This window comes from Solanum verrucosum, unplaced genomic scaffold (genome assembly GCF_900185275.1).
Source record: "Solanum verrucosum unplaced genomic scaffold, falcon-dt-bn FXZP01000278.1, whole genome shotgun sequence".
Classification (NCBI taxonomy): Eukaryota; Viridiplantae; Streptophyta; class Magnoliopsida; order Solanales; family Solanaceae; genus Solanum; species Solanum verrucosum.
This window is the reverse complement of record NW_026020332.1, coordinates 6264485-6285200: the sequence shown is the minus strand read 5'-3', so window position 1 is coordinate 6285200 and position 20716 is coordinate 6264485. Positions and strand designations below refer to the sequence as shown.

Below are 20716 nucleotides of genomic sequence, written 5' to 3'. Positions count from 1 at the left end.
GTGTGCCTATACATGATGGTTCCCAACTCATTACGGAGATTCTCATAAAGTGTTTTGAGAAAAATAATTTAGGTGCTCCGGTGCACCAGACCCATGTGCTAATAATACACACGAAAATTGAGGAATTTGCGTGATTCCTAAAAAATGGCTTGTAAATAAGGAAATGAACGTTAAAAAATAGTGTGAGTATGCTTGATGATTCCCCAACTCATTGCAGAGGTCCTCATAAAGTTTTTTAACAATTAAATTTTGGGTGCTCCGGGGCGTCATATCCATGGGCTAAAACACACGAAAAATTGAGAAATTTGCGCGATTCTTAAAAAATGGCATGTAAATGCGGAAATGAGCGTTTAAAAAATGATGTGAGTATACGTGATGGTTCCCAACCTCATTACGAAGGTCCTCATAAAAAATTTTGAGAAAAAATATTTGGGTGCTCCGGTGGGCTAGATCCATGGGCATACAATACACACAAAAAATTGAGAAATTTACGTGATTCCTAAAAAAGGGCCTGTAAATGCGGAAATGTGCATTAAAAAAATGGCGTAAATATACATGATGTTTCCCCAACTCATTACGGAGGTCCTCATATAATTTTTTGAGAAAAAGATTTTGGATGTTCTGAGGCGCCAGATTCATGGGCTAATATGTTGGATAGGCACCATTATTCGATTCCTTTATACACATCTTAAAGAGAATCCAAGTGACTAACAATATACTAGTGAATTAATTATGGCTAGCAGCTTAATTTTAGTTGTAATTACATTACTTATACATATACAAAAATATAGTGAATTAATTATGGCTAGCAGCTTAATTTTAGTTGTAATTACATTACTTATACATATACAAAAATATATATATATAGATATATATGACAGATATACAAATACAATTAGCTTATTTCCACTCTCTGCCCTCTCTCGCTCGCCTCTCTCCTCCCTCTCCCAATCTCGTTCTCCAGATATACAAATACATATGTATATTAGTTACATATATACAATTATCTAAGAGATATACATATACAATTCGCCTCTCTCCACTCGTTGCCCTCTCTTGCTCGTCTCTCTCCTCCCTCTCCCAATCTCGCTCGCCAAATATACAAATACATATATACCAGTTACATATATATAACTATTTGACAGATATACATATACAATTCGCCTCTCTCCTCCCTCTCTCAATCTCGCTCGCCTCTCTCCTCCCTCTAACATGTAGCTACGAATCGTAATTAGCAAACTATAGCTATGCAACATAATTAAGTTATTTTTGAGTGGCAATATGCGAAAATTCCCCAATAATAAATATATAAAGTATCACAAATCATATAACATAAGTGATTAAATAGTTTAACAGTTGTAAGTTCGTTAAATTTGCGAGATTCACAAGCAAAAGGATCAAAAGTATATAAAAGCAAACATTTTGATTGATCGAAGGTTAAATGTGCTTAAGAAGATAAGGAACTTGTTGATATTTCAGGGATGAAAAGTGCAAATTTCCAACAAAAATTATGGAAACTGATACAACCAAATAAAAGAGAACCAAGGTATCAAAGAATTTGTTTCAGTAAGAGCTCGGAGAGTTGTCTAACAACCTTCCCAGTTCCCACTTCGGTTTAAAGAGAAAGGAAGTGGCCAGTTGCCACTCTTGACCAAGAATTATTTGTGTCCATGTTTTCACTGCAGGTACATGGTAATCCAGTAGTATCTCCAAGAAATTAACACAAGCTCATTGCCTTAATTTATTTAATTATCAGTAGAAGAACTCCAGTTCACTTATTTTCTGCACTTTTAGGTAGATTTTGAGTTGTGATCAATGCCGATCATAGCTGCAGCCTAGTTTACATATTAAAAAGTTTGTTGATAAAATGATAAGCAATGAGAAGAGAGTTCAACGATCATTTCAAGCGAAAAAAATGAGAGGATTAAAATGTTGTTCATTAAGTTAGAATACCATTGTGCCAAAATCACTGTTTTCTTTCCCAAAATTGAGGCAATTATGAAAAATTAGTGATTCAATACCAAAATTGATACGATTAGATAAACTATTGCTTCATATACACCATCGTTGAATAAAAGAATATGAGTAGGTGATGCAAACCCAAATGCAGGTCTGCCTCATTAGTCATTGTTGCCTCACTTGTCATTGTTGAATCCCCCATTCACTGTTGTTGTGTATGTACATATCATTCCAAGACATGCAGCACTTAATCTTCTTATGTTAAGGTATATGGAACTTAGGCTCTCTTGGAATGGTAGGATCTTTTGTTGACCTAATGCAGACCACCAAACTATTTAGAAGTAATTCTTGATTAAAGCAAGTATATTCCTATTATGAGAAGCAAAAATTTGCAAGGAACATAAAGTAAAGTTGGAACCTTGTCACTACCTTCTAGGAACGAAAGGCCTGTCAAAGTAGGGCATCGGTTGAGCTTTTGGAACAAGTTCCTTTCTCAGCCTCCTAATTTCTTCTTCCTCAGCCATCTAGAGAAAGTAACAGTACAGTAAAAAAAAAAAAGATAACAAGAATGAAGGAGAAAAACTCCATATACGTGCTTCAATCGCAGAACATATGCTTGGATTACCTTCTGCATTCTCTCTCTTTCCATCTTGTATTGTTCAATAAGGCTCATTTTTTCTGCCACCTGATGCAATCATGGAGAAACCAGGAACATAAGTTACTGTGCCTCCACAAATGACAAGCCATTTACAGGTCCTGTCCTCTTATCCATGCAGCACTCTCTTTGGTTATTTCCTTACGTATTGCAAGTATTTCTCATTTATTTTGCTTTCCCCTGATGAAATATAGCATTGAACAAGAATCTAAAACTAGCCCTTTTTCACTCTAACAACTTTGCTTGGGACTTCTCTTATTGGTGCACTTTCTTTGAGAAAAAATATTGAGCTATCCCTAGCAACATTTTGCACGAGACTAAACCAACTCGTTCACTACAAGAATTACTTTAGGTTGATGAATGACCAAATATAGAATAATCAAAATCTACCTGATGATCAAACTCAACACGTTCAGCAGCCCTAATGTCACTGTGCAGCACCAGATCAACTGGCCTTGTGCTCTCTTTTATCAGAGGCTTTGGCAAACACTAAACAATTGAAAACAAAAAAATTCAGGTTTGTTTTCAAAACAGGCTGATGTATAACCCAAGTGCAAAAGATTTGTGCATAGTGATCAGAGAGGTAACAACATGAACTTCCTACACAATTTCATCCTAATTTCTCTTTGATTTTGGTTTAAAAGAGTCCAGTCTCAAAAATACGAGATCAACAAGATGCGTCAATACACATAGAAAGTCTTTAATGGTTGGAAATGACTGGTGAAAAGCTTAGGCTACCTCTGGCTCATTTGTTGTCCATGGAAGGCCTTGTGCAATTGGTATCTGCTGTTTCTCCTCTTCCTCCACCATTTGTTGCACTTTCTTTAAAAACTCTTCCTCTTTACATTTTCCCCTTTCCTGCAACAATAGCCAATCTAATCAGCTCCTCAAGGAAATGGATAAATTATTAATTGGATTCAACATGACATCCTAATATATGCAGTTCAACAATGATAGGAGACAATTAACTGTTGAATCAAAGAAGAGGTAACTACATAAATAAAGACCACCCTGCTAGTGGTCAAGGAACAATGAACAATGAACATTATAAATGTCAACAAAGGGAATTGAAAGACCAATATTCTGAGTTTCTTGTAGCCATCATATTCCGTCCATCTTTCAGTGTCCACTCTGCACAACTCACTATTTTGGCGGCAGCTAGCACATGTCAACCAGATATATGCAGCTGCATATTTGGTCATATTTGCACAAGAAGCAACCAATTAGCCAAAGGTTAGAGAAACCAACACGCAATTCACAAACCTCAGTTCTAAGTTTGAAGGGCTTTTGGGAGGTCGCTTTGAGCTGCTTTCTCTTCCAGTTTCTTTTAGCAAATGTGCCTGATGATTCCATACTCTGCAGCATTAAGAATGAAACAAGAGCTTAAAGATTAACAGAATTCAACCCCATCATATTGTGATGGATAATAATAAGAAAATTCTTACATTGCGTCTGCTCCTTCGACCACCACCTGAAGTCCTGCTTGAAATAGTAAAGCTTGCAAAATAAAAAAGAACAGTATATTTTCAGCACTCGAAAGCAAAATTACACATCAATCCTAAATTAATCGGAGGATTGCATTAGATTGACTACCAATAGTCAATTTGTAATGAATCCTTATGATTTAAAAAATGAAAACAGAAAAACTAATAGAATAAATGAAGTTTCAATTACTAACCATCCATGGTTGCTATCCAACGAGGAGGCACGACGCGAATCCAAGCCTAAGCTCTCAGAGTTGAGGAAGAAATCCGATGGACAAAATGAAGAAGAAGATACATGTGTCTCAGGAATCTTGGGAGGCTGCAAGCCAGGCAATGCCCATTTTTGTTCTTTACTAGAATCCTCTGCTTCATTTTCATCATTTTCCCCTTTCTCCTTGCACTCTTTTGTTTTTGGTATTGAGAGAAGCTTCTCAAAAGCCTTAACTAAATGCTTCACTCTTCCAGAACCAGTTTCAGGTACACTTTGTCTTGTTTCTTCCAACAACCTCTCCCTCCTCCTCTTTATAGTCCCACCACTCATTTCACGCCGACCCACATCCTCGTTGCCCCTTTCCGCCAATTCATCTGCCACAGAACTATAGCGCAATTCAACTAATTCACTCTCGGAAATTGAAACAGGAATTGTTACCTCCTGATCGACTGTAGTCAGACTCAACCTGTGCCTGACTGGCGAATCAACGTAACACCCCGTAATTCGCGCTCCATCGCCACTTTCAGCTCTATTTACTTCATCTAACTTCTCAATGTCATACTCTTCCTGTTCATTTCCACAGCGATTCTTAAAAAACTCTTCTTGAGAAGCCCTGAGACTCTCATAAGCAACACAAAGACACTTTTTTATCTCAGCACCATCCTTATTACACTTACAAATCATTTTAGATTTCAGATTATCCTTATTACATTTCTTCTTCTTCGCGATTACAAACTTCCTCTGACTAATCTTATTTTTGGGCGAAGAAGAAGCCAATTGATTAGTATTATGGTTTCTGGAAACTGATTTCTGACTTTTCGTGGCTGATTTAGAAGATTTTGATAAAGCTGGACTGAACTCCACATTTGGGTTCGAATTCTCAGAAATTTTGGAGCATTTTTTAGGTGTAAGCCTAGTGGATTTGCCGTTAGAATCCATAAAAATCACCGGAAAAAGCAATGTGATTGTCGCCGAAGAGTTGATCAGAGTTAGGGTTTAGTTGTATTACTGATTGGCTAGGGTTTTCTGGTTTTCTCTCTCTCTCATTCATTGATCGACGAGGGAAAAGAAGAAGAAGTTGAGCTTTTCACGCTTCTGGAGTTTGTAACGGCTAGTTTTTTTTTTTGGTAGGCTTGATTTTGGAGCGTTGGATTTGTTTTTCTAAATTATTTTGCAAAACTGGACCGTTAATTAGAGAGTGATTTGAGGTTGTTGTTATGGCTAATTTTAATATTTATATAATAAAATGTATTTTTCAAAGTGCATTGGCCAAACTTCAAAAATATACATTAGCATATTTTTTTGAGAAAATTTCTAGCACAACATTATAGTCCATAGACATAATAAGGCTTTATAGTTATAGTTTCAATAATTATGCTTCATAGTTATAGTTTCGTTTGTTATGGAGGCCACGATTTGTATATTCGCTTGCGAATATATAAATAGGGTAAATATATACAAATTCTATATTTATATATATTTCACTTGCGAATATATAAATAGGATAAATATATACAAATTATGTATTTATACATGAATTTTTCAATACTCCGTCTGTATATTTCACTTTCCAATATACAAACAGGGTGATTTATTATGATTTTTCATAAATCGTATACAAATAGTTATGGTAAGCATATACAAAGTTTTGGATTTATACAATCGAGAACCAAATTATACAAATTATGGATTTATTCAAATCAGGCTAGTAGCAAGAATTGGGGAAACTGTAGCTGCAAAGTATAATTTTTTAAAATTGAACCTATTGTAAACATTGAAATTTTGTGAGACTCTACAAAATGTGTTCAATTCGAGTTGAGATTTTACAAGGTGTGTTCAATTCTAATTAGGATTCTTCGGAGGCTAGTCAATCATAAACTCTAGTCCATGCATATATAAAAGATATTATATTCTTTGGCTTCTCAAATATTCCACAAATTCTGGAATATTCATAAAGAGATGAAATCAAAATCAGTTCGAGAAATACGCCACTAACGGCCCTCGAATCGAATCATCAGGGGAGGAACATATTTGTACCCGCAATGTTTATAATAAAACTATATTTCTTTATATTTTATTTGTGATTGCAATTTTTTTATCACTTTAAAATTTGTTGCAAACAGCTATGATACCTAATATAGGCTAAATATTTATAATTTTCCCTAAAAAAAAATCTATTTCTAAGTCTTTCTAAGAAAACAAAACAATTCATTTATTTTTTAAAAAAAAAAATAGAATGAAGGATTATGGAATATTGCTACATCAAAACAATATATTAAAATATTTGAAAAATGGACTGAATGAATTTTTTTCACTCTCATAAATGAGTAGCTTCTCCGCGAAGGTAAGTAGCAATGTAGTTTTAACATTGTCTTTTTCCACAATTTATTTATTATACTTTATCCTAATTTATGTGACACTTTTTTACTTATTAAGAGTTAATTAACTAATTTTTAAAGTTAAATTGAATTAAATCAACTCATCTAATTTGAATTTCGATAAGCGAAAAATCACATAAATTAAAACAAGTGGAGTATTAATTTTCATTTACAATTAGCCTTATAACTTTATAATGAACCTTTATTTCTCTTTACCATTTTTGTCAAGTATTGATTTAAAACAAATTGGACTGAAGAAATTTCTATCCATGTGATGGTACAATAAATTGTTCTTTCCAGCCGAATGACTTTGCAAAAGGTCACAACTTACACTTTTAAGTATTGATATTGAGATATATATACAGTAAAGGACTTTTATGGGCATATATATAGTATTGCCTAAAACGTCCGAAATTTTATTTAAGTAGAGAAGAGCAAAGTACCTATTGATACAAATAACTACCGGCATTTCCTTCTCTGTACAACCATGACTCGACAAACACATACAAAGGTTCATTTACTACTAATAATAATAACTAGTAATATGGCATGAATTTGGAGCGGATGACAAAAGCATCTCTGCTCAATCATCAGTGTTTTTGCAATGTAACAATAAAACACTGTGAAGACATGCCAACTTTATTTTATTTACTACTAATAACTTCTAATAACACATGAATATATCACATTTGACAAAATCACTCTGCTCAATCGTCGTCGGTGTGCTTTTTGCGACGATTTTTCTTCCTCTCCTTGTCAGAGCCCGAGTCAGAGTCAGAATCACCCTGCCAATTTATCAAAGATTAAATCAATGAAATAATAACATAACTCTAGGTACATTACGTTATTATTAATTATGTGATTCAAAAATTAAAATAATACTCCTACTTACATATTTCTTGCGACCATAGCCTTCATCATCGTCATCGCCCTTCCCATAGCTAGGCTTCTTGTAGTCATCTTCCTCGGACCTACCATAACTAGGCCTCTCAATTGTTGAACTCCCATAACCTTCGCTCTTTTTCCCATACCCACTAGATCCATACTCATCAGAATCGGTCTTTCGCCCATAACTTGACCCATATGCTGATTTTTTCCCCTCATCATCATCATCATCACCACCACTCTTTCTTACGTTCCCTGATCCATACCCGGTGGATGTAGTTTTATTCCCATATCCACCCGATTCATCTTCATATCCGGTGGATGTGGTTTTACTCCCATACCCACCCGATTCATCTCCATACCCGGTGGATGTGGTTTTACTCCCATATCCACCCGATTCATTTCCATACCCGGTGGATGTGGTTTTACTCCCATACCCACCCGATTCATTTGCATACCCAGTGGATGTGGTTTTACTCCCATATCCACCCGATTCATTTCCATATTCCGAACTCTTATCCTCGTATTCACTTTTCTTTCCATACCCACTGGATCCGGTTTTGCTCCCATATCCACCTGACCCGTACTGATCATCAGAGTCATGAGTAGTACTTTTTGACCCGTAACCCGATCCATATTCAGATTTGGGCACATCATCGTCGTCTCGTCCATATCCAGATCCATGTGACTTTTTGGGTTTTCCATATTCTGATCGATTTCCATACCCGGTTTCATCAGATTCAATTCCACTTCCACCATACTCACTTTCACCGTAAGACATTTTGTTGTGTTGATTTCTAAATTATTTTCGTCTTGATTGAATAATGTGATCACACGAAAATGAATTTTTGTAAGTTGGTTGAATTGAAATATAAAGGAGGGAAAAACAGTTACAAGTTGTTGGAACCGGAAACGAGGTTGTTACTCCTATTTAGTGATAGTAGATGGTTTCATAATCAAGGGCCACCATTACTTGATTTGTTATAAATTTAATATTTATGGTTCTAAATTTGCATCAAATTAATAATTCGTTTGCAGTTATATACTTATACTAACACTAAAAGGGACACTCTCTAAAAATACATATTAAAACGGACAATTCACCAATTTATGATGCTAGACTCTTCTTCTTGGCATCGAAAAATGAAGAAATCTTGTTAATTTTATTCATGGGAATTGCAAAAAGATACAAGACAAGTATACCCCATCATATTAAATTTTAATTCATTACAATGTACTTTATTTGTTTCAATTTATGTGACACAGCTTGAATTAAGAGTCAAATAATTTAATTTTGACAGGTAATTCGGGTTTGGAATCGTTAAATGTTTTGAAATAAAATTTACTTATTTGAAAACTATTTTAAAAGAAAAATTATAAATGAACGTCAAAATCCAAAAAGTGACATTTAAATTAAGACAGACATTTGGGAATCGTCATTTTTTACATTTGTTTGAGATACTTCCATAGATGAACTGAAAACACAAAAAGAATATTTTTTTAAAAAACATAGAAAATGGAGATGCGGGGGATCGAACCCCGTGCCTCTCGCATGCAAAGTGAGCGCTCTACCATTTGAGCTACATCCCTTTCTGCTATGTGTAACAGATTTTAAAATTTGTACGTAACATATATGATGGTTCAAGTAGGCTTTAAGTTTGGATTCCCTTTTGTTATTTACTTATTTTTAGCTTTTTATTTGGCTCATAGGTCAGTTCAACCCATATTGCTCAAGCCCTATAAGCTAACAGGCTTAATTGACTGAGACTAAATTTTTTTATTTTTAAATGAGCTTCAAAAAATTTAATTCAACACTATTATTTATTGGTTGAATTAGATCGGACCAACAAACCTAGTCAATATTAACGACTCTAAACAAAAGTCAAGCTAGCTAGGGTGTAGCAAGAGCTTGGATCGATAATCATACAGATTGAAGCATTGAAGAAGTTATTGGAGAAGTTCTAATTAATACATTACGCAGTAGTCAGTACTATAATATTTTGAATTCTAAGTCCTCGTAAATATACTCATTTCTGAAATCCTATGAAAGGGTAAACCAATGGCAACAACTTTAATATTTTTTGTAGAAGTAGAAGGAACTATTTTTGCTCCAGAAAATTGTTGAAAGAAAAAGGGTGAGATCAAGACATACGTCACCCCAGTCTCTGTTCCATTGATTGGCAAGGAGCTGCAAACTCAAAAATAAAAAAAGATGATCAAATTTAGAAAGGACGAAACGATTTTGAAGATCTTAATGGCACAATTAGAAGATGTCAACAAACCCAATAGTCCTCTCCATCCTCAGAGGATCCCCATCCAATGAGCTTAATAGCATGGCCTTCCCATTTGCTCACCAGTTATGTGCTTGTAAACTCCAGACTTGTAGTGAGCGAAATCACGTGCTTGAGAAACGGTTTGTCATTGAGTACATGAAGGTCACAGGTAAAAATAGGAGAAGATAACAGAAAGAGCAAAGAAACTAATCTAAGAAAAGAGGATGCATTCACAAGGACACCATGTTGAGGCAAATGCAAGAACAAAGTAAGCAGTCTACTACTTAAGTATGCACCAATTGACAAGCAGTATATTTATGCACAAACGACTCAAATATTTCCAGACTGGGAAATTAGTGCATTTAAGAAGATCATTGGAATTTCTAACTGGTACTTCTTCATTGTCATGGCATTAATTATCCTGGAACATAAACCTCTACAGATCACTAATATTTCCACAAACATAGTAGATGGTAACACTAGAATTCAAAAAGGTAGAGTTGGTGACCAACAATTATTTTGAACTCTGTCGAAACAGCTTATCAACAATTATTTGACAGTTAACCATCAAAAGAAAGTAATTTCAATCATATTTTTCTATTTAATTCAGTCAAGCATTATTATTGTCCTCACATATGATACTGTACGGATCGGAGTTGATCAGTTATGCATTGACGCCAAAATGCTTGGATTTACTCCAGAGTAGATTCTCTTTAACACACTTCCTCTTTCACTGTGGAGTGGGATATCCAGGTTCACATCCACGGTGGGAACATCCCTTATTATCAAAGTAAGGGTCACACTGACAGGAAAATTTTTATTAGTTGAGCATAATGATCCACAATCTTTTTTCAGATCGGTATAAGAATCCCACAATATCTGAAAGATGTAATCTCTCTGAAGTACAATAAGTGTATAACAAAACTATGTATACCTCTTCAGTGATCACACCCTTGCGGACAAAGTATCTCCAAGTTTCTAATGGATATCCACCATCACAATTCACAACCATCCCCACATAAATAGCCCTAGCATGCTACGATATCATTTGCTGACACAGAGATATTTGTTAGGATCGAAATAAGCAGGTGTAATGCGGAAGCTAGCAAAGCAAACCTCGAAAGACCACAAGTAAGAAGACAAACGAGAAATATACAAAGACACAAAGATTTAACGTGGTTCGGTCAATCGACCTACGTCCACAAAGGAGATGAGCAATCCACTATATAAACATGAGAGTACAAAATATAGAGAGAAATAACCTCAACCAATTCACTTGGAATACATGGGAGGTTCACACAAGTGATAACGTATCAAGCTTGTGACCCACAAATTCTCCCCCTAACCAAAACTCTCAAAGCCCTTAAGACTACATTGTGAATGCTGATTAAGTTAGAAGGAACAAGCCTATATTTATAAAGTCCTAAACCTTTCCTACAAGAAAAGGACTAGTAAAATATAGGCTTGTTCCTTCTAACTTAATTAGCATTCACAATGTAGTCTTAAGGGCTTTGATAGTTTTGGTTAGGGGGAGAATTTGTGGGTCACAAGCTTGATACGTTATCACTTGTGTGAACCTCCCATGTATTCCGAGTGAATTGGTTGAGGTTATTTCTCTCTATATTTTGTACTCTCATATTTATATAGTGGATTGCTCATCTCCTTTGTGGACGTAGGTCGATTGACCGAACCACGTTAAATCTGTCTCTTTTGGTGTGTTTCTCGTTTGTTTCTTACTTGTGGTCTTTCGAGGTTTGCTTTGCTAACTTCCGCATTACACCTGCTTATTTCGGTCCTAACAAGTGGTATCAGAGCCATGGTTCAATGATGGAACTAGGTTACAGATGGGTGTTCATCTTGGCGGGTGTAGTTCTAGTCGCAACCTTTTTGACAGTAATGAAGATCTTTGTTGGAGAAATTGTTTAAGAGAGGTTCTCTGTGTCGAGACGTAGATTTGATGGAGGAGATTATGGAGAAGAGATGCAAGATCCTAAAGATTATGTGAAGAAGGTGGACAAATTTATTTTGTCAGAAATTCAGGCCAAGGGGGAGATTTGTTGGGGTTTATTTGCCCTGATTTCTTACCATGAATAGGTTTTCCTTTTAGGAAAAGGTTTTAATATTTTACTAGTCCTTTTCTTGTAGGAAAGGTTTAGGACTTTATAAATATAGGCTTGTTCCTTCTAACTTAATTAGCATTCACAATGTAGTCTTAAGGGCTTTGAGAGTTTTGGTTAGGGGGAGAATTTGTGGGTCACAAGCTTGATACGTTATCACTTGTGTGAACCTCCCATGTATTCCGAGTGAATTGGTTGAGGTTATTTCTCTCTATATTTTGTACTCTCATATTTATATAGTGGATTGCTCATCTCCTTTGTGGACGTAGGTCGATTGACCGAACCACGTTAAATCTGTCTCTTTTGGTGTGTTTCTCGTTTGTTTCTTACTTGTGGTCTTTCGAGGTTTGCTTTGCTAACTTCCGCATTACACCTGCTTATTTCGGTCCTAATAATATTCTGCCTCACACATAAAAATTGAACCATTAGCTACCATAACTAGAATAAACTAGCAAGTTTTTGCATGAAGGAATGAACTTACCAAGCCATAATGAATACAGAAATGATCAGACAACAACTCAGCAGCACCAAAAGCCCAACAAGAACCACAATGTCCCTGAAATACAAACGATCAGATTGTTAGAATACCGGGAAAGAGCAATTAGCATATTCAAGAGGAAAAACAAATGATGAAATTAGAACCAAGACAAATCACCTGATCTGCGTCGCAAAACAGTACCAGTGCATGACATCAAAAGATGGAAAGCATTAGCACCACTCTATAGAACTCTACAACACTAAATCTGTGACCTTTTAGTTTGATCAGAGTACAATGACAGTAATATCTTCTCTATTATGAATGAAATCATACCTGAAGGATTGCAGATTCCGCTTTAGCTTGGGATATTGGATTTTCTGCAACAACCTGCTTGCCGTTCACAAAAGAAATTATGTATTCAACAATGGACTACATGAAGATTAAATAACTTCAGGTATAGGCTGTTAGCATGATAGACAACTAAATGATTGTATATATTAATGTAATTATATAGTGATATAAATTAGCATGATCATATACATTTGTTGTAGAATCATGTGAATAAATATTGTGATAGAATAGCTGATTTGGAGGGATAGCAAGGCAGATTTAGAGGGATTCAATGGCAGATTTGTATAGATAGAATAGCTGATCTTTAGGGATAGGAATGGCGGATCTTTAGGGATGTGTAATCTTTATTTTCTCTATATAATGGAAAGACTCTCACTTTGAGAGGCATTCAGCTGAAAATGACATGGTATTAGAGCCTTCTCTTGGCTGTCTTGTTTCATAGAGTCATTTGTGGTTCCTTTTAATTTTTTTTGAAAATCTTGGTTTTTGGCTACCTCCTGGGAATTTTGTTCTTGGTCATTCTAGTTGCTTTCTTGAGTCTTTGTAGTTTTATAGCTATTCAAAAGCATGAATTCACATCACTTTGAATCCTTCAGTGTTCGTTTCACTGGTAAAAAAATATTCTTCTTGGGAGTTTCAATTTCAATTGTTTGTCACCGGCAAAGAACTATGGGGCCATATAGATGGAAGCGATCCTGCTCCTACTGATGCAACAAAGCTAGGTGAATGGAAGATTAAAGATGCTCGGGTGATGACATGGATTCTAGGGTCAATTGACCCTCTTATTGTTCTTAATCTCAGGCCGTACAAGATAGCTAAGGCCATGTGGGATTACTTACAAAAGGTTTACAACCAAGATAATAGTGCAAGACGCTTTCAGTTGGAGTATGAAATTGCTAATTACTCTCAAGGAGGTCTTTCTGTTCAGGATTATTTTTCTGGATTTCAAAACTTATGGGCTGAATTTACAGATATTGTCTATGCTAAAATACCTACTGAATCCCTATCAGTGATTCAGGCAGTTCATGAGCAAAGCAAGCGAGACCAATTTTTGATGAAATTACGCTCCGACTTTGAGAGTGTTCGCTCTAACTTGATGAATCGTGACCCATCTCCCTCTTTGGATGTTTGCTTTAGGGAATTACTTCGTGAAGAGCAACGTCTTGTCACACAAAATGCTTTTAAGAAAGAAAATGATGTCACTGTTGCATTTGCTGCTCAAGGTAAAGGAAAGGGCAGGGATATGAGTAGAACTCAATGCTACAGTTGCAAGGAATATGGTCATATTGCTAGCAATTGTAGCAAGAAGTTCTGTAATTATTGTAAACAACAAGGACACATTATCAAAGAGTGTCCCATGCGCCCTCAAAATCGTAGGATCAATGCTTTTCAAGCTAGGATAAATGGTTCCACTGATGATAACTCATCTTCAGGACAAGTTCTTACTCCTGAAATGGTACAACAAATGATCGTGTCAGCCTTTTCAGCATTGGGATTACAAGGTAATGATGTTACATCTAATTTTTGGATTGTTGATTCAGGTGCTTTCAATCATATGACCAACTCAACGAGCATCCTAAAAAATGTTCGTAAGTATCAAGGTCCATCACAAATACAGATTGCCAATGGTAGTAATTTACCCATTACCAAGGTTGGGGACATTACTCCAACTTTCAAGAATGTTTTTGTTTCACCAAAGCTCTCAACTAGTCTTATTTCAGTTGGACAATTGGTAGATAACAATTGTGATGTGAATTTTTCTCGTAATGGTTGTCTTGTGCAGGATCAGGTGTCGGTGACGATAATCGCGAAGGGGCCTAAAGTTGGACGATTGTTTCCTATACATTTTTCCATTTCTCCTGTTCTATCTTTTGCTTGTACTTCTACTGCTAATAAAACTGAGGTTTGGCATAAGCGTCTAGGACATCCAAATTCTGTTGTGTTGTCTCATTTATCAAATTCTGGTTTATTGGGAAATAAAAATAAATTTGCAGTTGCTTCCATTGATTGTTCTACTTGTAAATTAGGCAAAAGTAAAACTCTTCATTTTCCTAATTTTGGTAGTCGTGCTACAAAGTGTTTTGATGTCATTCATAGTGATGTTTGGGGCATTTCACCAATTATTTCTCATGCTCATTTCAAATACTTTGTGACATTCATAGATGATTATAGTCGGTTTACATAGGTGTATTTTCTTCGATCCAAATCTAAGGTATTTTCCATGTTCAAGACATTTTTGGCTTACATTGAGACTCAATTTTCTACATGCATCAAATTATTAAGATCTGATTCTGGTGGAGAATATATATCTTATGAATTCAAAAAATTCTTGCTTGACAAAGGAATTGTCTCACAACACTCTTGCCCATATACACCACAACAAAATGGAGTTGCTGAACGAAAAAATCGGCATCTTTTAGATGTCACTCGTACTTTATTGATTGAGTCATCTGTACCATCTAAATATTGGGTGGAAGCTTTGTCTACTGCTGTCTATTTAATTAATAGATTGCCATCTAAAGTGCTAAATCTTGAGTCTCCATATTTTCGTCTTTATCACCAAAATCCTAACTATAGTGATTTTCATACATTTGGTTGTGTTTGTTTTGTGCATTTGCCTCCTTCGCAACGCAATAAACTTTCTGTACAATCTACTAAATGTGCTTTTATGGGTTATAGTACTTCACAAAAAGGTTTTATTTGTTATGATCCATGTTCTCACAAATTTCGTATTTCTAGAAATGTTGTTTTCTTTGAGAATCAGTATTTCTTTCCTACGATTGTAGATTCATCTTCTGTTTCTCCTCTTCTTCCTACTTTTGAGGATTTATCATCTTCTTTTAAGAAATTCAAACCTGGATTTGTGTATGAACGACGTCGGCCAACTTTACCCTATCCCGACACTGATCCGCCGCCTGAAACTGCACCACAACTAGAATCTGAGAATTCTTCAAGATCTGGTCCTCTTGAGCCTACTCGGCGATCTACAAGAGTATCTCGTACTCCCAATTGGTATGGATTTTCCTCTACTTTATCCAACATATCTGTTCCATCTTGTTACTCACAAGCTTCCAAGCATGAATGTTGGCAGAAAGCAATGGAGGAAGAACTTTTGGCTCTTAAAGAAAATGACATATGGGACATTGTTTCATGTCCTTCAAATGTCCGCCTTATTGGATGTAAGTGGGTTTATTCAATCAAACTTCATTCTGATGGAACTCTTGATCGGTACAAAGCTCGATTGGTCGTTCTTGGTAACAGACAAGAGTATGGGGTGGACTATGAGGAGACTTTTGCACCCGTAGCCAAAATGACTACGGTACGAACTATTATTGTCATTGCTGCTTCACAAAACTGGTCTTTTTATCAAATGGATGTCAAAAATGCTTTTCTCCATGGTGATCTTAAAGAAGATATTTATATGAAACCTCCACCTGGTTTGTTCTCATCGCCTACATCAGATGTATGCAAGTTGAAGCGGTCTTTGTATGGATTAAAACAAGCTCCAAGAGCTTGGTTTGATAAGTTCCGGTCTACTTTGCTACAATTTTCTTTTGAGCAGAGCAAATATGACTCATCTTTGTTTCTTCGGAAAACATCTACAGGTTGTGTTCTTCTTTTAGTGTATGTAGAGGACATTATTATCACAGGAACTGATTCTTCACTAATCACTTGCCTCCAACAGCAGCTTAAAGATTCTTTTCATATGAAAGATCTTGGTGCTCTTACTTATTTTTTGGGTTTGGAAGTTCATAATGTTGCTTCAGGTGTATTTCTAAACCAACACAAATATACTCAGGATCTGATTTCTTTGGTTGGTCTTCAAGTTTCCTCCTCCGTAGATACTCCACTGGAAATGAATGTCAAGTATCGTCATGAGAAAGGCGATCTTCTTCCTGATCCAACTATATTTCGACAATTAGTTGGGAGTCTAAATTACCTTACTATTACTCGGCCTGATATCTCTTTTGCAGTTCAACAAGTTAGTCAATTTATGCAAGATCCCCGTCATCTCCACTTGGTGGTTGTTCGTCGCATCATTCGGTACCTTCTAGGAACATCTACTCGTGGATTGTTCTTTCCAAGTGGTTCTCCTATTCATCTTAATGCTTTTAGTGATTCTGATTGGGCGGGATGTCCTGATACTCGTCGTTCAGTCTCTGGTTGGTGCATGTTTCTTGGAAAGTCATTGATATCTTGGAAGAGTAAAAAGCAAGATCGTGTGTCAAAATCTTCAACAGAGGCTGAATATCGATCCATGTCTACTGCTTGCTCCGAGGTTGTATGGCTTCGTGGATTACTTGCTGAGATTGGATTTCCCCAATCTCATCCTACTCCTCTCCACGCTGACAATACAAGTGCTTTTCAGATTGCTACTAATCCAGTTTTTCATGAGAGAACCAAACACATCGAAGTGGATTGTCATTATATACGAGAAACTGTAGATAAAGGTGTCATTACTCTTCCACATGTGTCCAGTGATCTTCAAATAGCTGATGCATTTACAAAATCCATGGCACGGCAACGCCATCAGTTTCTAGTAGGCAAATTGATGCTTCTTGATCCACCAGCATCAATTTGAGGGGGGATGTTAGCATGATAGACAACTAAATGATTGTATATATTAATGTAATTATATAGTGATATAAATTAGCATGATCATATACATTTGTTGTAGAATCATGTGAATAAATATTGTGATAGAATAGCTGATTTGGAGGGATAGCAAGGCAGATTTAGAGGGATTCAATGGCAAATTTGTATAGATAGAATAGATGATCTTTAGGGATAGGAATGGCGGATCTTTAGGGATGTATAATCTTTATTTTCTCTATATAATGGAAAGACTCTCACTTTGAGAGGCATTCAGCTGAAAATGACATAGGCTTCATCATATGGTACTTTAACCAACCAAGACTAAGCTTTTGCAATAATTGGACCTAAAACATCCACAATTCAGACTGTCAACCTTCTAAATGCTCTTAAATTGAATCCCTAACATCCTAGCCGTTGTAATGTCGAAAGCAACATTGACAAATATGAAAGAGATTAAGAACTAGACCATGTAATTTTGGGGCTCAAGCAGCAATGCTTCTCCTTCTCCATTTCCCCTTTTCTATTTCTTAGCAAAATGGGGGAAGTCTGGAGGTGAAGACTTCAATTTCCCACTTGCAAACTCAACATAGCAGCAAAATGTTGTTCGCGTTTCTATTTTTCTTTAATTTCAAGTCATAACATACCATGAATTTTCTCATTCATTTGACCTACATACTTTTTTCTTTCTTCTACTTGTGAAACACACACAACCATTGTTGATATATTGATTTGGTACATTAATATTAAGAAGTTAGTTGTAAATATAAAAACAAATGTTTTCATTTTCTTCGTTTGGCAAAAGACAAGATGTGCCAAGTCTAAATGTTTATGCATGTCCCTTACCACTCACAAATTATTCATCAGCATCCAAATATAAATAAGTTAGAGCAAGATAGCATCAAGTTCAGGCTCTGGTGCCATTTGACAATTCCCACTCAACATTTTATAATCAAGGAACATAAAGTGTGAATCAGAACCGGCACAGAATAATGACTTAGTGTAATATCTTGAAAAAATATCTACATCATCTAGAATCTTGCAAGAAGATATAGAACCATACCTAGGAGTGGTCTTGTGCTTTTGTAAATAAGCCAATTTCCAAAAAGCTCTCTAGCATAACCATTGTTACCATTTTTAAAACTAAGTTTCAAAACCTTTTCCTAACTTGCCTATTTATAAATTTTAGAAAAATAATAATTAAGGAGTCACCACTTTGTTTTAAGAAAATTAAAAAACCATTTTAAAAAGGAAATTTTTAGAAAGGTTTTAAGCACTTAAAGGATCCGCTCACACACAGTTTACCAACGGATTTAAAAATTGGCTAATTTTGACGAAAAACTTGTCTCGAGGCCCCCGCCTCATGGCAAGGCGGGGGGCCCGCACTGTGCTTCGAGGCACCCCACGCTGCCCTGAGGCACGGTGCCTCGAGGCCCAACGCAACTCCACACCCCGAGGTGCGCACGCCCCGCCCCACCTCGCCCTGAGGCACGAGGCGCCCAGTCCCGCCCTGCCCCGAGGCACACACAGTACCTCGAGGCCCCCGCCCTGCCCCAAGACCCCCCGCCCCGACGCATGAACCATGCCTCAAGGCACGGGACCCTCGCCCCTCCCCGAGGCACGGTATGTTCCTCGAGGCCCCCTACCCTACTCCGAACCACACACATTATGCCTCGAGGGCCTCCCGCCCTGCCTCGAGGCATGCACCGTGCCTCGAGGGCCTCCCGCCCTGCCCCGAAGCACGCAACGTGCCTCGAGGCCCCCCGCCCTGTCCCGAGGCACGAGGCACCCCATCCCGCCCTACCCCGAGGCACACACTGTGTCTCGAGGCCCCCCACCCTGCCTCGAGGCCTCCCTCCCTAAGGTACGCACCGTGCCTCGAGTCCCGCCCTCTGCCCCTCTCTGCCTTGAGGTATCGTGTCTCGAGGCTTCCGACCTGCCCTTCCTTGCCTCGAGGCCCCCCAACCCACCCACCGCGTGCCTCGTGGCATGGTCCCGCCCCATGACTTTGCAAGCCTTGAGGCCTTGCCCGCCTCGAGGTACCCTATCCCGCCTGAGGCCGTCCTTGTGATTTTTGATGATCACGAAAAAATTTTAACAAAAAGAAGCATGAACAAAACTGAGTTGGGTTGAGAGTAATTCAAACCTTTCGCAATGAAGGGAACCAAGGGTCTCGTTTTATCCCATCAATCTTGATCCTATGCATGCACATGGTTTTTAAGTAAGTCACTAAGTTTCACAAATTAATAAGGAAAAAAGAGATGAGAAAAGGAACACTTCTAAAATCAAGGAACGAGGAGAAGACATGTTTAACGCATTTAAAATGATTACTGTAAAAAGGATCTCTATAACCAATCCGAGGAATTTGGAAGGACTTTAGTCCATATTGAGCAATCAAACTAAAAAAAATCATGTTTTCAGTTATGATGACTAATAAAAAACCAACTGATCATGCTAGGTAAAAAGGATCAATGAATTAAAATGAAGACAACCACCCCTCTGCTTAGCTTCTTTCTGATTCAAGCTTTGCAGATATAACAAATACAGATGGTGCTATTATTGTGGAGGACATCAGGAATGGGAAAATAATATAGCTACTTAAGGAAAATAAGATTCCTTATAACAATAACTAATTACTAAACCAGGACTACAAACGTAAAAGTACATATTTGCCTTTTAGCTCGCAATCTAAAGTTTAAATGAGAAGAGGGTTTTAGGGGATAGCAAGCCAATCAAATGATGACAGGTTGCATGTACAAAACAAGAAGAATGCACTTTTAAGAACTATTAAGAAGTAACTGAATTATTCAAACTACATATGCATCTTACCTCTCAGGTGCAACATAATTTAGAGCGACAGACCCTACCATGTCCTACACATAGACAAGAAGTATAAGTACCATTCTCATCAAAATATACCTTTGATTGCCAAACTTGCTTTCCCCTCTTTGTCATGGATCCTATCCAGCATTTAAATGAAGAACTCACGAGCATCTTGCTGCACGTAGGTAGCATGATTTTTCGAATGTTGCTTCCAACTGCAAACATAAACTGTTCAATCAGAAAGAATCACTACATAGGTCTTCAACATATCAAGTCTCTAACCAATGTTAAGAATTTCCACGTATAAACATCCGATCTAAGCTGAAAAATTATGATATCTTACTACAGCATAAAGATTTTTATTTTGCCATTATAAGATAATTGTAAACTTGCATATAGCCCGCTATAGAGGAAATGCATCAAATAACAGTTGTGGTGATTAAACATCATTTACATTTTTGCAGATCCTGTTATAACCAAGATCTTATCAATAATTTAAACGGCAAAGA

At 36.8% G+C, this 20716-nt stretch overlaps 1 protein-coding gene, 1 non-coding gene and 1 pseudogene across 2 annotated transcripts; all 3 read right to left on the bottom strand.

The window, feature by feature from the left end:
• Positions 1–1966: 1966 nt before the first annotated feature.
• On the bottom strand, positions 1967–5333 carry LOC125836193 (uncharacterized; annotated as a pseudogene).
• A 2061-nt stretch (positions 5334–7394) lies between these two features.
• Positions 7395–8381, bottom strand: LOC125836182 (uncharacterized protein At5g39570-like). Its single transcript, XM_049515287.1, has 3 exons — positions 7946–8381; positions 7580–7849; positions 7395–7472 (listed from the first exon to the last, which is right to left on the bottom strand). The coding sequence occupies exons 1-3, from the start codon at positions 8351–8353 to the stop codon at positions 7395–7397; spliced, it is 756 nt and encodes a 251-aa protein (XP_049371244.1). The 5' UTR covers positions 8354–8381.
• Positions 8382–9089: 708 nt separating this feature from the next.
• On the bottom strand, positions 9090–9162 carry TRNAA-UGC (transfer RNA alanine (anticodon UGC)). Its single transcript has one exon. It is a non-coding gene; the product is annotated as a tRNA-Ala (tRNA).
• Between the last annotated feature and the right edge of the window lie 11554 nt (positions 9163–20716).